Source organism: Ranitomeya variabilis, chromosome 1, assembly GCF_051348905.1.
Source record: "Ranitomeya variabilis isolate aRanVar5 chromosome 1, aRanVar5.hap1, whole genome shotgun sequence".
Classification (NCBI taxonomy): Eukaryota; Metazoa; Chordata; class Amphibia; order Anura; family Dendrobatidae; genus Ranitomeya; species Ranitomeya variabilis.
The window spans coordinates 443,276,995-443,292,772 of NC_135232.1; the positions used below are offsets into that span (position 1 = coordinate 443,276,995).

Sequence of the window (15,778 nt, forward strand, 5' to 3'; positions counted from 1 at the left end):
AATCCAAACACACCCCTTACCCTAATCCCAACAGTAACCCTAACCACTCCTCTAACCCAGACACACCCAACCCTATTCCCAACCGTAAATGTAATCCAAACCCTAACCCTATCTTTAGCCCCAACCCTAACTGTAGCCACAACCCTAGCCCCAACCCTAGCCATAACCCTAGCCCTAACCCTAGCAATAACCCTAGCCCTATCACTAGCCCTAACACTAGCCGTAACACTAGCCCTAACCCTAGCCCCAACCCTAGCCCCAACCCTAGCCCCAACCCTAGCCCTAACCCTAGCAATAACCCTAGCCCTATCACTAGCCCTAACACTAGCCGTAACACTAGCCCTAACCCTAGCCCTAACCCTAGCCCTAACCCTAGCCCCAACCCTAGCCCTAACCCCAACCCTAGCCCTAACCCTAACCCTTGCCCTAACCCTAACCGTAGCCCTAACTCTAGTCCTAACTCTAGCTCTAACCCTAATGGGAAAATGGAAATAAATACATTTTTTAATTTTTTTATTTTTCCCTAACTAAGGGGGTGATGAAGGGGGGTTTGATTTACTTTTATAGCGGGTTTTTTAGCGGGTTTTTATGATTGGCAGCCGTCACACACTGAAAGACGCTTTTCATTGCAAAAAATATTTTTTGCGTTACCACATTTTGAGAGCTGTAATTTTTCCATTTTTGAGTCCACAGAGTCATGTGAGATCTTGTTTTTTGCGGGACGAGTTGACGCTTTTATTGGTAACATTTTCGGACACATGACATTATTTGGTCGCTTTTTATTCCGATTTTTGTGAGGCAGAGTGATCAAAAACCAGCTATTCATTAATTTCTTTTGGGGGAGGCGTTTATACCGTTCCGCGTTTGGTAAAATTGATAAAGCAGTTTTATTCATCGGGTCAGTACGATTACAGCGATCTCATTTATATCTCTTTTTTATGTTTTGGCGCTTTTATACGATAAAAACTATTTTATAGAAAAAATAATTATTTTGGTATCGCTTTATTCTCAGGACTATAACTTTTTTATTTTTTTGCTGATGATGCTGTGTGGCGGCTCGTTTTTTGCGGGACAAGATGACGTTTTCAGCGGTACCATGGTTATTTATATCAGTCTTTTTGATCGCGTGTTATTCCACTTTTTGTTCGGCGGTATGATAATAAAGCGTTTTTTGCCTCTTTTTTTTTTTTTCTTACGGTGTTTACTGAAGGGGTTAGCTAGTGGGGCAGTTTTATAGGTTGGGTCGTTACGGACGCGGCGATACTAAATATGTGTACTTTTATTGTTTTTTTTATTTTATTTAGCTAAAGAAATGTATTTATGGGAATAATATATATATTTTTTTTCTTTATTTAGGATATTTTTTTTATTTTTTTTTTACACACATGTGGGGAAATTTTTTTTTTCTTTTTTACTTTGTCCCAGGGGGGGACATTACAGATCATTGATCTGACAGTGTGCACAGCACTCTGTCAGATCGACGATCTGCTGTGCAGGGCTGCAGGCTTACCAAGTGTCTGCTCTGAGCAGACACTCGGTAAGCCACCTCCCTCCCTGCAGGACCCGGATGCCGCGGCCATCTTGGATCCGGGACCTGCGGCGAGGAGGGAGGTAGGAGACCCTCGGAGCAACGCGATCACATCGCGTTGCTCCGGGGGTCTCAGGGAAGCCCGCAGGGAGCCCCCTCCCTGCGCGATGCTTCCCTATACCGCCGGTACACCGCGATCATGTTTGATCCGGTCCGTGACCGCTCCTGGCACATAGTGCCGGATGTCAGCTGCGATATGCAGCTGACACCCGGCCGCGATCGGCCGCGCTCCCCCCGTGAGCGCGGCCGATCGGCTATGACGTACTATCCCGTCGAGGGTCAGATAGGCCCAGGTCCCCTCGATGGGATAGTACGTCTAAGGTCACAGAGGAGTTAACGGCGCTGTGGTTTAAGTACCCTTAACTGCCACCGTTAAAAGGCGTATCGGCGGTCGTTAAGGGGTTAATCAGCTGCAGCATGTAATAACTTTCATTGCAGAACAGTAAAGTATGTTATGAAAAAAAATAAATTACAACTTGTGGAAGGTCGGCTCACTTAGCTGCTCCTCGAGGTAGACACAGGCACACGTGGGGTTAAAGTCGCTGGGTGTGTATTGTATCATAAACCCAAAATGGTAACAGAAAAACAGCCTGTCTGGCTCAAGAGGAAATAAAAAGTTCATAAACAGTCCTACCCAGCACTTCTTGGCCAATGTATATGGCAGCTCTCACAGGAGTGTCAGCCTAGAGGCTTCCTTGCGTCTACACAACACAAAACAGAAAAAAGAAAAAGTAGCTGAACTTTTATTTCCCCCTTGAGGTGGAGATATGGTGAGTAGGCCATTTCTTACCTACTCCCCTAAAAACCTGCCCATAACATGGCCGCCAGTGATGAGCGAATATACTCGTTACTTAAGATTTCCTGAGCACGCTCGGGTGTCCGACGAGTATTTTTTAGTGCTCGGAGATTTAGTTTTCATCGCCGCAGCTGAATGGCTTATATCTGTTAGCCAGCATAAGTACATGTGAGGGTTGCCTGGTTGCTAGGGAATCCCCACATGTAATCAAGCTGGCTAACAGATGTAAATCATTCAGCTGAGGTGAGAAAAACTAAATCTCCGAGTACTTACAAATACTCGGAGGACACCCGAGCGTACTCGGGAAATCTCGAGTAACGAGTATATTCGCTCATCACTAATGGCCGCTTAACTCCTTCAGTTATATCATGCTGAAAATAAACTTATGGGATTCTAGATCACGGAGGAAAGCAATCTCCGTGACACATATCTACCCTCACATACCGTGCCAGTGATCCTGTCACATATTCCCCCCCTCTGCCCAAACCCCAGGGATTTGGCACCTTCAGACACGAAACAAGGAATTCGGGAGAATCTGCATTCACGTGCCTGTGTTCTACATGGAACTTGAAATCCTGGAGGCCTAAAAACCACCTAGTTACCCGGGCGTTCTCGCCCTTTTTCTCCCTTAACCATATCAGAGGGACATGCTCGGACACAAGTTTGAACCTCCGGCCAAGTAGATAATACCTCAATGTATTCATGGCCCATTTTATGGCTAGACACTCCTTCTCAACGATGGCGTAGCTCTTCTCGCATGAGGAGCACTTCCGGCTCAAATACAGGATGAGATGTTCTTCATTTATTACTTGAGACAGCACGGCTCCCAAGCCAACTTCTGACACATCTATCTGGACCACAAACTTTTTGTTTTGTTAAAGTCTGGTGCTACCAGAACCACATGTTTACACAGAGTTCTCGTCAGTTCCTGGAACACCAATCCTGTGTCATCAGACCATTTAACTATCGTCAATTTGGGGCCTTCAAGAAGATCTGTCAATGTTGTGGCGATCATAGCAAAATCTGGAATGAATTGCCGATAGTACCCCACAATTCCAAGAAACGCCCTCACTTGCTTCTTGGAAAGCGGTTGCGGCCATTCTTGAATCGCCTCGATCTTGTTGATTTGTGGCTTAATTATGCTCCTTCCAACGACATAGCCTAGGTACTTGGCCTCTTCCTTCCCTTCCCTTCCTTACTTCAGATTTATCGTGAACCCAGCATTTCTAAAGGCATACAAAACTGCCTATACCTTTGGCAGATGACTAGACCAATCAGGGCTAAAGACCACTATGTCATTGAGGTACGCTGCGGCATACTTCTTATGCGGAGCCAGGATCCGATCCACCACCCTCTGAAAGGTGGCATGGGCCCCCTGCAGACCGAAGGGCATCCTGGAAACACCCGTCAGGCGTTGAGAAGGCTGTCTTCTCCTTATCACTCTGGGACATGGGGATCTGCCAATAGCCCTTCGCACCAGATCTAGGGTTGTAATATACCTTGCAGGTCCAAGTCTCTCAACAAGTTCGTCTACACGAGACATCGGGTAAGCATCAAAACTGGAGACTTCATTCAGCTTGCGGTATTCTTCTTGCAGAACCGTCACTCACCATCAGGCTTCGGTACGAGGACGATGGGACTCGACCATCCACTTTTCGACTCCTCTATGACCCCGAGGTCTAGCATCCTCTTCATCTCATTGGATATCACCTCTCTCCGTGCTTCCAGAATTCTATAGGGATTGAGGCTCAACCTTACGTGCGGTTCTGTCAACATGTCATGCTCGATCACCTGCGTATGCCCCGGCATCTCTACGAATAGGTCCCGGTTCCGCTGCAACAGCTCCCGACACTGTTGCCTCTGGGCTGGCATCAGAGTCTCTGCAATGGTGACATTGTCCACGGTGACTTTGGGACTGGCTCGAATTCAAGGGGTGTCCAGCGATTCTCGGTCTCACCAGGGTTTTAGCAAGTTCACATGATAGACCTGGTGCGGCTTACTTCACCCCGGCTGGTGTACCTTGTAAGTAACTTTGCCCAGGTTTTCCACCACCTCGTATGGGACTTGCCATTTGGCTAGGAACTGGCTCTCCACTGTGGGGATAAGAACTAGCACACGGTCCCCGAGCTGGAACAGACTCCGCCTCGCTGATCAGTTATACACCCTTGCCTGTGCCTGGAGAAGATACTCCTTCACAATAGGCATCACTTTCGCCATTCTCTCCTGCAGTATGCTCTATGATGCTCTGGTGTGGCGTGACATCAGCTTACCATGTTTCCTTGGCGATGTCCAGGAGCCTTCACGGATGACGTCCATACAGGAGCTCAAACAGCGAGAAGCCAGTAAGGACCTGTCTTGACCGTCCTTCTCAATGACCTTTTTGAGCATGGCTTTCAGGGTTTTATTGAAGCGCTCTACTAGGCCATCGGTCTGTGGATGGTACACTGAGGTTCGCAGCTGGGCAATCTGAAAGACCCTACAGAGTTCTTTCATAACCTTGCTCATGAAGGGGGGTTCCCTGGTCTGTCAATCTCCTTCGGCAGGCCCGTCCAAGCAAAAATATGGACAAGTTCCTGGGCGATACTCTTAGCTGAAGTGTTCCTTAGGGGTACTGCTTCAGGGTACCAGGTCACATAGTCCATGACCAATAAGATATATTGGTGATCTCGTGCAGACTTAACTAACGGACCTACTAGGTCCATGGCAATTCGCTCAAAAGGGATCTCTATTATCGGTAACGGGATTTGAGGACTTCAGAAGTGCGCAGAAGGAGCGGTTATCTGGCAGGTGGGGCAGGACCTACAATAATTCAGGACCTCCCGATAACATCCCCAGATGTCCCCCCAAAACATGTGAATGGGCCATGTCTAGAACCCTCCGCAGGTATGGCCCTGGAACCAACAGTTGCTCCACTATTTCACCTCCCATCAGTGTAGTCACTCTATGCAGCAATTCGCTATTGACTGCGAAGTGTGGTTACCTGGTGTCAGCCCCCGGCTTTTGAGCAACCCCTTCAATCACAGACACATTTTCAAAGGCCCCTTTTAGGGTAAGATCCCGCATTTGAGCAGTTCCAAAATTTTCCCCAGAAACTCAAAGCTCCAGAACCTTGAACTCACTGGTCACAGTTTTGTCCTCATCACCAGCTAGGACACACAAGGGGAACTCCTCCACCTCTGACAAGAATTCTTCAGAGTGGCGCTGGCTCCTGCCTGAGCCACTGAGCAACCCTGCATTTCCCCACAAGTCCCAGAACAGGCTGAAGTCCCGCCTGATTATCACGGGGTGTAGTAAGCATCGGACTACCCTGACCTCATTAGAAACAGTAAAGAGAGGGGCGCAATTAAACAGTTACCAAAATAATGTGTTTACTGTAAGGTAAAATTCTCACCTTTACACGTTGTATTCTCACCTTTACACGAGTATGCACAACACATATAGTAAGTATGATACGAGGGCTGCAGATGGCACCGGACCCGTGAAGGATCTTCAAGAAATTCTGGATAGGATATTCAAGATTGGCTATGTACCTGAGGAAGTGGACAGGACGTCCAAGAAACATGTAGTTTTATAGCCCTGAAAAAGTATGCAACTCTTCTGAACTCTGTGATTCCCTTGTCTGATTTTGGAGGAGCGCAGAATTGTCGGCATCTTGAATATCCTATCCAGAATACCCTGACCTCATGGAACTCCATACAACGTCTCGTTTTAATCAAAACTCTGGCAACCAGGTAGTCTTTGGCATGCTCGTGGATACAGCGTACGCTCAGGGATCAACTGGTAGGGAAGCGTGCCCCCTTATCAAGGTCACCAAACTTCCGGAATCTAAGAGTCCGGATACCAGTACTCCTTTAATGGTCATGCGGCAGGACTGTAGCCCCTCTCCGGGCTGATAGTCCACACTGCAGGCAGGGTAGGCATAATACGAGCAGCGCCTGCCTAGGTTACAATCCATCTGTGCGGAAGACATAGGAAAACAGGCCGCTATGTGTCCAGGACCGTGACACCACTATCAGATCAGGTCTTTACCAGCAGCCTTTGGTAGCCCCTCAATGGCTTGGGACCTCGGACTCCCCCCAGTGTTGGTTCTGTTACTCCTCTTTTGGGTCTCGGGCTCCCGCTGGGTTTCCCAGTATAGAGATGTACCATCCCTTGGCTTTTTCAGGGACATCTCGACCACCTGGTACCTTTCTACGAGGCCCACTAGGTCATCCGCATTCCGGGGGTCTCCTTGGGCAACCGAAGTCTGCATCAGCCCGGGGAGAATGTGAATAAATCTGTCCATGACAACCCACTCGACCATCTGGGCTGGAGTGGAGGACTCCGGCTACAACTATTTCTGGACCAAACGCAACGAGTCAAACATTTGTGAGCGGGGAGTAATCACCTTGATGTAGAGGAGGGGCGGTTTCTTTGCTTCGGATCTCCCCCATCAGTAGTTCCATCTGCCTTTGCTGTTGTTGCAGCTGTTGCAGTAGGGGTTTATTAGTCTCTTGCTGTACCTGTTGCTGTTGCTGCTGACTCAGGATCAGGTGCCTGAGTAGCTCGTCCATTTTGTCCGAGTGCTGTTCCATCTCCATAGCTGCATTAACTCAAGACATACGATTTGTCCTCCGCTGTTACACGTGTTCCAGGAACGTTTGCCTGGATCCGAAACATCACCTGTGGAAGGTTGGCTCATTTAGCTGCTCCTCGAGGTAGGCACAGGCATACGTGGGGTTAAAGTCTCTGGGTGGTTTATTGTATGATAAACCCAAAATGGTAACAGAAAAACAGCCTGTCTGACTCAAAAGGAAATAATTCATAAACAGTCCTGCCCAGCACTTCTGGGCCAACATATATGGCAGCTCTCACAGGAACATCAGCCTAGAGGTTTCCTTGCCTCTACACAATACAGACAATAGAAAAAAAAACTGGCTGGACATTTATTTCCTCAGCCACACTCTTGAGGTGGCGATATGGTGAGTAGGCGTCCCGCCCATCTCTCACCTACTCGCCTAAAAACCCGCCCATAACATGGACGCTTAACTCTTTCAGCACATATCACGCTGAAAAGAAACTTATGGGTTTCTAGATCACGGAGGAAAGCAATTGCCGTGACACATATCTCCCCTCACATACCCTGCCAGTGTCCCTGTCACAAACTATACAACGAAAAGTGTAATTTTATTATACCACATGCTGGCAACTCATACTAAGGAATACATTTCATCTTCAGGTTGCCCTCTGCTAACAAAATCATCCCATAAAAATAGCTCCCAGCCTAACAAGTCTCAAGGTTAGGGTTTGGGGTAATTCACATTTCCGATTTTTTCCTCGGACTAAGTGGTCCACACAAAAACAAGGAGGTCAAACCCTCAACTGCAAGTCTATGGATCCAATTAGAAAATCAGACCACACTCAGATCTCATCCATGTGTGGTCTGTTTTTCACAGATTTTCTGATAGTAGAAGCTTGAGAAACCTCAATCTTTGTTTCTTCATCTGAGAAAAAACAAAGGAACACTGACCAAACTTTGACGGTAAAAACAGAGATGCTGACCAAAAACACTGAAGAGACTTGTATAGTGTTTTGCATACGAGAAACATTACTGATGTCTGAATAAACCCTTAAAGGGAATCTGTCAGCAGGCTTTTGCTATGTAAGCTTAGAGTGGTATTTTGTAGAGGCAGAGACCCTGATTCCAGCGAAGTATCACTTACTGGACTGCTTGGAGTAGTTTTGATTGATACAATCCCTCTTTTCCATGTTGTACATGTAGCAATGGTCAGAATGCTGAGCTGGATATAACCCCGGCCACACCACTGATTGGCAGCTTCCTGCTGTGAATTGTCAGCAAGTAATGCGGATGGGGTTATACAGCTTTGTTTGACTGGCCTGCAAGCAATATCTTGTCTGGCAGGCATAATCTCCTGCTGATAAAACACTGATTGTATTCAAACTACAGCAAGCAACTGAGCAAGGGACATATCCCTGGAATCAGGCTCCCTGCTCCTACATTAAGCTGCTCTCAGATTAAATAACAAAAAGCTGCTCACAGAATCCTTTTAAGGAGTTTAAAAAATTTAACTACACATATAATTACACAAAAAGACACACACCTCGGGGGCAGCCTCAGTTTCTGAAGGAAGGCTGCTTTCATATTTAGATACAGCAACTGCTAATCCAGTAAGTGCCAAGAGAGCATTCCCCTTCACCACAGGGCTATCTCTGCAAAGAGACAAGACGCAAAATTAGGATATATGATTGGTATACGTTTTAGTAGACTTCTGTCTTCCTAGTCACACAGAACTTAATTATAGACTCTAATCTTACAGATACTAATGCAAATCTGTATACCAAGAAAAAATAAGTGAGAAAACTAAATCTAATAGCACTGGACGTCAAAGTATCAAGTTTATTCACATCAACATTACACTGTGTTACAAAGGTTTTGTCCCTCGGACAATTTTGCGTGTTCCTGATAGATTTTTTCATGCTGATTTCAGAAATGACTTCAGATTTTTCCTATCACGTAAGGTTTTTGAGAAATGATACGAAACATTATAACTCTGACAGTGGGCATTTAAATGTACTTCCGGATGCCGGTCTGGAAACACTGCGCAACATTATGACCTGGAGAATCACAATGGCAGGTCAGTTTTAGCATTTAGTGAACCTAGCAAAAAAGCCAAACAAAAAACAAGTGTGGGATTACACTTTTTTTGCCATTTCATCGCACTTGGAATTAATTTCCCATTTTCGAGTACACGACATGGTAAAACCAATGGTGTAATTCAAAAGTACAACTCGTCCTGCAAAAAACAAGCCCTCCCATGGCCATATTGACGGAAAAATAAAAAAGTTACGGATTTGGGAAGAAGGGGAGCGAAAAATTTAAAAAAGCTCTGGTCAAAGCTCCGGTTAAAAACCTTACGTGGTACAGACTTTTGAAACACATATTCATGTTCAGCATATCAAAATCTATAGGATACAATAACATTTTCTCAGGGGACAATAACGTCCCTGAAATTTGTTGCGCAGTGATCAGCATCTGGGGGAAGTAAGGACTCTCAAGAGACTGGAGTCTTACAGGCAATGCTCCATGGGAGAAAAGTATGCAAATACGCTCTCTAGTAAATCAAAAGAAAGTATTTCACAAATATCACGTAGAAGAGGTGGCTACAGTATAAATCAATGCACAAGCCTTTAGCAAGCCTTCCTATATAGCCAAGGGGGAATACCAAACCAGAAACTCATCTATACATAGCCAGTCATCAGTGACCAATACTTCCCCCACGTTAGCTCAAGGGCAAATTGCCACTTCAGAGAGGAAAAGGACTTGAACTCTAGTGCCACCTATTGGAATCAGGTACCATGCTTTGGACAAAGGGGGGAAATACTCCGAAACTGGTGTATGCAAATTGAGATTCTGGTTTGGCTTTCATCCTAAGTCATGTGGCAAGGCTCTTTAAAGGGTCAACATTGACTTGTAGGATTGCTACTTCCAATAGGTGGCACTAGAGTTCAAGTCCTCTATAGCTCTGAAGAGGCAATGCATATTTAATTTCCTAGAGAAGCATGCATGGCCTATAAGTCTCCTTACCTTGGCATATCATCCCAAGGGCATCGCACTCAGCCAGCCAGACTGCGCTACAGAATACCCCGAACCAGGTAGTCTGTAGAGAAGTTTCTAGCTTGCATATATCTCTGGTCATGTTGCAAACCTTAAATAGATATACTTATATAGCAGGTCTTTCAAATAACATTGTATCAGTACATATATCAAAATAATGAGTTACAGGGGTTGACCCCTTTCAGAAAATCATGAACCCTGGGTGCAGTTTCTTTTTCACTTTCCCTGGTTCCAGGACTGAATCTCCACTGCTCCTGGTGTCTGGTATTGACCACAGTGCTGATGTCACTTTGACAGTGCAGACGCCAAGCTCAACAGCTCTGCATGCTATCTGCACTGGCTACTGCACTATCGACATGAGATCAGAAATGTAGCCAAATACAAGACACCGGGATTAGCGGCGGAGACTTAGCGCAGGACCCAGGTACAGTGAGTAAAGCCGATTTGTTTGTTTTTTTATAACAAACTGCATCAGGGGAGTGAGATTTTCTGAAAGATGAATGATGGCTGATCCTGTTACTTTCAGCAGAACAGATCGACTATCTAATGAACCCCTGATAGGAGAATTTGGGATTTTAATATGACCAATCCTTTTGTTCTTGAGGAAGAAAATCCACCACCAGAGGTGTCTTAGAAGTGGTCTTACTTCCCTCACCATACTGAGAACACATGCTTGCTCAGAGGAGCCTAGAAAGAGGGGTTTCAACCAGAACAACTGGACAACAGGTGTATGGCCACCTTATGCTTGTCATAGATATAAGATATTCATCTTCAAAATATTGGCAGACCTAGCTAAATTTGTGGAGATCTGCTGAAAATCTGATGCCTGTGCTAGTAAGATAAACTGAATCCAAGCTTTTAGTGAATGAGAGGGAGGAGTAGATATGTCAATCATTTGTGAGGATGTATAAAGAAGTAGAAAAGATAAAAGGAACCTTTGAAAATGATTTTTTTTTTCTTAGGACTTTGTTTTGTAACATTCCTTGGCTATTCCTCCTAAAAATGTATGCCAAAATTAACAACTGAGTTATCAAGTAGAGGATTAGGGCTGTCCAAATAGTGCTGACTACTGATGTAAACTGCTTAAGGGCAAAGCCCTATAAATAAGGGAAATGGTAACATTTAAGCTCTTTGCACACGTTAAGGATTTTTCGCGTTTTTTCGCTATAAAAACGTGATAAAAACGCGAAAAAAAAGCTTACATATGCCTCCTATTATATACAGGGTATTCCGCATTTTTTGTGCAAATGTTGCATTTTTTTCTGCGAAAAAATTGCATCGCGGAAAAAAAAGCAACATGTTCATTAAGGGTATGTGCACACGTCCGGATTTCTTGCAGAAATTTCCTGAAGAAAACCGGAAATTTTCTGCAAGAAATCCGCATTTTTTTTTTTTGCGTTTTTTTTGCGTTTTTTTCGCGGTTTTTTTTAGCATTCTGCAAGCGTAATTAGCTTGCAGAATGCTAACGTTTTCCAAGCGATCTGTAGCATCGCTTGGAAAACTGACTGACAAGTTGGTCACACTGTGACCAACTTTTTATACTATAGATGCTGCTTATGCAGCATCTATAGTAAAAGATAGAATGTTTAAAAATAATTAAAAAAATTTAAAAAATGGTTATACTCACCCTCTGCAGACAGCCAATCTCCTCAGCGGCGTCCGTTCCTATAGATGCCGGTGTGGTTCAGGACCTTCGATGACGTCGCGGCTTGTGATTGGTCGCGTGAGTCACATGAGCGGTCACGCGACCAATCACAAGACAGCGACGTCATCACAGGTCCTGAACCACACCATCTATAGGAACGGAAGAGAAAGCATGCACCGGAGAGGCGGGAACACTTCGGGGGCCATCAGAGGGTGAGTATATCACTATTTTTTATTTTGATTCTTTTTTTTTTACCAATTATACAGTGCCCAGTCCGTGGAGGAGAGTCTCCTCTCCTCCACCCTGGGTACCAACTGCACATGATCTGCTTACTTCCCGCATGGTGGGCACAGCCCCGTGCGGGAAGTAAGCAGATCAATGCACTCCTAGGTGTGCGGAATCCCCGCAATTCCGCATTTTTAATGAACTTGTTGCTTTTTTTTCCGCGATGCGATTTTTTCGCAGAAAAAAATGCAACATTTGCACAAAAAATGCGGAATACCCTGTAAATAATAGGAGGCATATGTAAGCGTTTTTTTTTGCGTTTTTATCACGTTTTTATAGCGAAAAAACGCGAAAAAAAACCGCGAAAAATCCTGAACGTGTGCACATGGCCTAAAAATGCGGAATTGCGGGGATTCCGCACACCTAGGAGTGCATTGATCTGCTTACTTCCCGCACGGGGCTATGCCCACCATGCGGGAAGTAAGCAGATTATGTGCGGTTGGTACCCAGGGTGGAGGAGAGGAGACTCTCCTCCACGGACTGGGCACCATATAATTGGTAAAAAAAAGAGCATTAAAATAAAAAATACTGATATACTCACCCTCTGATGGCCCCCGAAGTGTTCCCGCCTCTCCGGTGCATGCTCTCTCTTCCGTTCCTATAGATGGTGTGGTTCAGGACCTGTGATGACGTCGCTGTCTTGTGATTGGTCGCGTGACCGCTCATGTGACTCACGCGACCAATCACAAGCCGCGACGTCATCGAAGGTCCTGAACCACACCGGCATCTATAGGAACGGACGCCGCTGAGGAGATTTGCTGTCTGCAGAGGGTGAGTATAACCATTTTTTAAATTATTTTTAAACATTCTATCTTTTACTATAGATGCTGCATAAGCAGCATCTATAGTAAAAAGTTGGTCACACTTGTCAAACAGTATGTTTGACAAGTGTGACCAACTTGTCAGTCAGTTTTCCAAGCGATGCTACAGATCGCTTGGAAAACTTTAGTATTCTGCAAGCTAATTACGCTTGCAGAATGCTAAAAAAACCGCGAAAAAAACAAAAAAAAAAAACGGAAAAAAAAATTGCGGATTTCTTGCAGAAAATTTCCGGTTTTCTTCAGGAAATTTCTGCAAGAAATCCGGACGTGTGCACATACCCTTAAAGGCGTATATTGGAAACCTGTTGAACTTTATATTACGTAAAGAATAATATTCACTTGCTGGAACTAGAATTACCCTTTTTTACTTTCATGCAGCTATATTCTAGCTTCCAACTTTTACAGTGACTTCCTCCATAGCAACTTCACCAGTAATGTACAGAGCACATCTTAGCAAATGAGATGATAAACATTTGGTTAGTGATGAACGATAATGTTTAACAACCAGATTGAGTCAGGCATGTCTCTGCAAAGAGAGAGGGATTAGAGGGTTCACAGATTTAAACTAATGTCAGGAAGAGCTGGGAATGGGAATAAAGAGGACTCGGAGGGACTCTGTGATAAAGAGGACTCGGAGGGACTCTGTGATAAAGAGGACTCGGAGGGACTCTGTGATAAAGAGGACTCGGAGGGACTCTGTGATAAAGAGGACTCGGAGGGACTCTGTGATAAAGAGGACTCGGAGGGACTCTGTGATAAAGAGGACTCGGAGGGACTCTGTGATAAAGAGGACTCGGAGGGACTCTGTGATAAAGAGGACTCGGAGGGACTCTGTGATAAAGAGGACTCGGAGGGACTCTGTGATAAAGAGGACTCGGAGGGACTCTGTGATAAAGAGGACTCGGAGGGACTCTGTGATAAAGAGGACTCGGAGGGACTCTGTGATAAAGAGGACTCGGAGGGACTCTGTGATAAAGAGGACTCGGAGGGACTCTGTGATAAAGAGGACTCGGAGGGACTCTGTGATAAAGAGGACTCGGAGGGACTCTGTGATAAAGAGGACTCGGAGGGACTCTGTGATAAAGAGGACTCGGAGGGACTCTGTGATAAAGAGGACTCGGAGGGACTCTGTGATAAAGAGGACTCGGAGGGACTCTGTGATAAAGAGGACTCGGAGGGACTCTGTGATAAAGAGGACTCGGAGGGACTCTGTGATAAAGAGGACTCGGAGGGACTCTGTGATAAAGAGGACTCGGAGGGACTCTGTGATAAAGAGGACTCGGAGGGACTCTGTGATAAAGAGGACTCGGAGGGACTCTGTGATAAAGAGGACTCGGAGGGACTCTGTGATAAAGAGGACTCGGAGGGACTCTGTGATAAAGAGGACTCGGAGGGACTCTGTGATAAAGAGGACTCGGAGGGACTCTGTGATAAAGAGGACTCGGAGGGACTGACCTTCACATCCAAACATGAACCAAGTGTGAACAGGTGCTGAACCTAGAGTCACTAACTCGTAAACAGTCAAATCTAAAATACTGACCGTCACATCCTTATCTGTTTGACAGTTTACGAGTTGGTGACTCTAGGTTCAGCACCTGTTCACACTTGGTTCATGTTTGGATGTGACGGTCAGTTTTTTAGATTTGTATCCATTATCCTTCTGACTGAGCACTCCGCCTCTTAGCTGCAGGTGTTTTAATCGCAGCAGGTCCGTTACCCCTCCATAGAGAAAGAGAAATTTAGTCTAAGAAGAGGATTCACAGTAGGATCCCATTCAGATGAAGACGTTTATTCTCAGTGAGGAAAGGCAAGTGTAGGACCTGGTATACGAGAGATGCCGTAAAGTGGCTACCAGGTACACATGAATTGGCCAATTTGTGCACTAAAAGCTCTCATTTTTCATATTTCTAGTGCAGTAATGCAGTTCAATTTTCATGTTTCATGCTTGCAAGTCTTAGCGCCGCATTGTGCTGCCTTATCTGTTTGTCTGTGATAAAGAGGACTCGGAGGGACTCTGTGACCGAGGAATACAAATTTATTGGTGATAAGCATCCATGTCTGGGGAAAGAGACTGCACACAAATAGTCAAGAGTTAGGTTAGAATGGTCTTCCCCATTCAACAATTCAGAGCGATCCATAACTTTCTTAACAAGCCAGTTGAAACCGATAACCTTACAGACAACATTGGACTACCTGTAATAGTGCCTCCTTCAGTTGGATATCTCAGAAAGTAAAAGATATATAGGCAAAAAAACATGTGGGACATATGTGGTAGAAGGTCGTAGATCTATGTGGTGTGGTATGGTTTCATTAAAAAAAAAAAAAAAAAAGTATGAAATAATGTCTTGTAGCTTACTTGACTGCAGATCGGATGACTTCAGTAAGAGCATCTCTCACCCTGTAATATGCAAAAGACAGACAGACTGCTTACTCCTGGGGTACAACAACAGAAAAAAATCCAGAACATGACAGTTTTATTAGACTTAGCTTTAGAAATATCTATTAAAATATTGAAGGCTTGGTCATTCACTATATACAGTACATAACATAAGGTGCCTATATACATTAACCCCTTCATGACCCAGCCTATTTTGGCCTTAATGACCTGGCCGTTTTTTGCAATTCTGACCAGTGTCCCTTTATGAGGTAATAACTCAGGAACGCTTCAACGGATCCTAGCGATTCTGAGACTGTTTTTTCGTGACATATTGGGCTTCATGTTAGTGGTAAATTTAGGTCGATAATTTCTGTGTTTATTTGTGAAAAAAAACGAAAATTTGGCGAAAATTTTGAAAATTTTGCAATTTTCACATTTAGAATTTTTATTCTGTTAAACCAGAGAGTTATGTGACACAAAATAGTTAATAAATAACATTTCCCACATGTCTACTTTACATCAGCACAATTTTGGAAACAATTTTTTTTTTTGCTAGGAAGTTATAAGGGTTAAAATTTGACCAGTGATTTCTCATTTTTACAACAAAATTTACAAAACCATTTTTTTTTAGGGACCACCTCACATTTGAAG

The 15,778-nt window shown here is 44.7% G+C and overlaps 1 protein-coding gene across 3 annotated transcripts in view; it reads right to left on the minus strand.

Moving 5' to 3' along the window:
* FOCAD (focadhesin) overlaps positions 1-15,778 on the minus strand; it is a 426,882-nt gene that overhangs the window by 86,431 nt on the left and 324,673 nt on the right. For all 3 annotated transcript variants that reach the window (XM_077249466.1, XM_077249485.1, XM_077249475.1), the window contains 2 exons: positions 15,107-15,148; positions 8,486-8,594 (listed from right to left, as the gene is read on the minus strand). In XM_077249466.1, the coding sequence (XP_077105581.1) occupies positions 8,486-8,594; positions 15,107-15,148 (151 nt within the window). The remainder of the gene's footprint in view (positions 1-8,485; positions 8,595-15,106; positions 15,149-15,778) is intronic.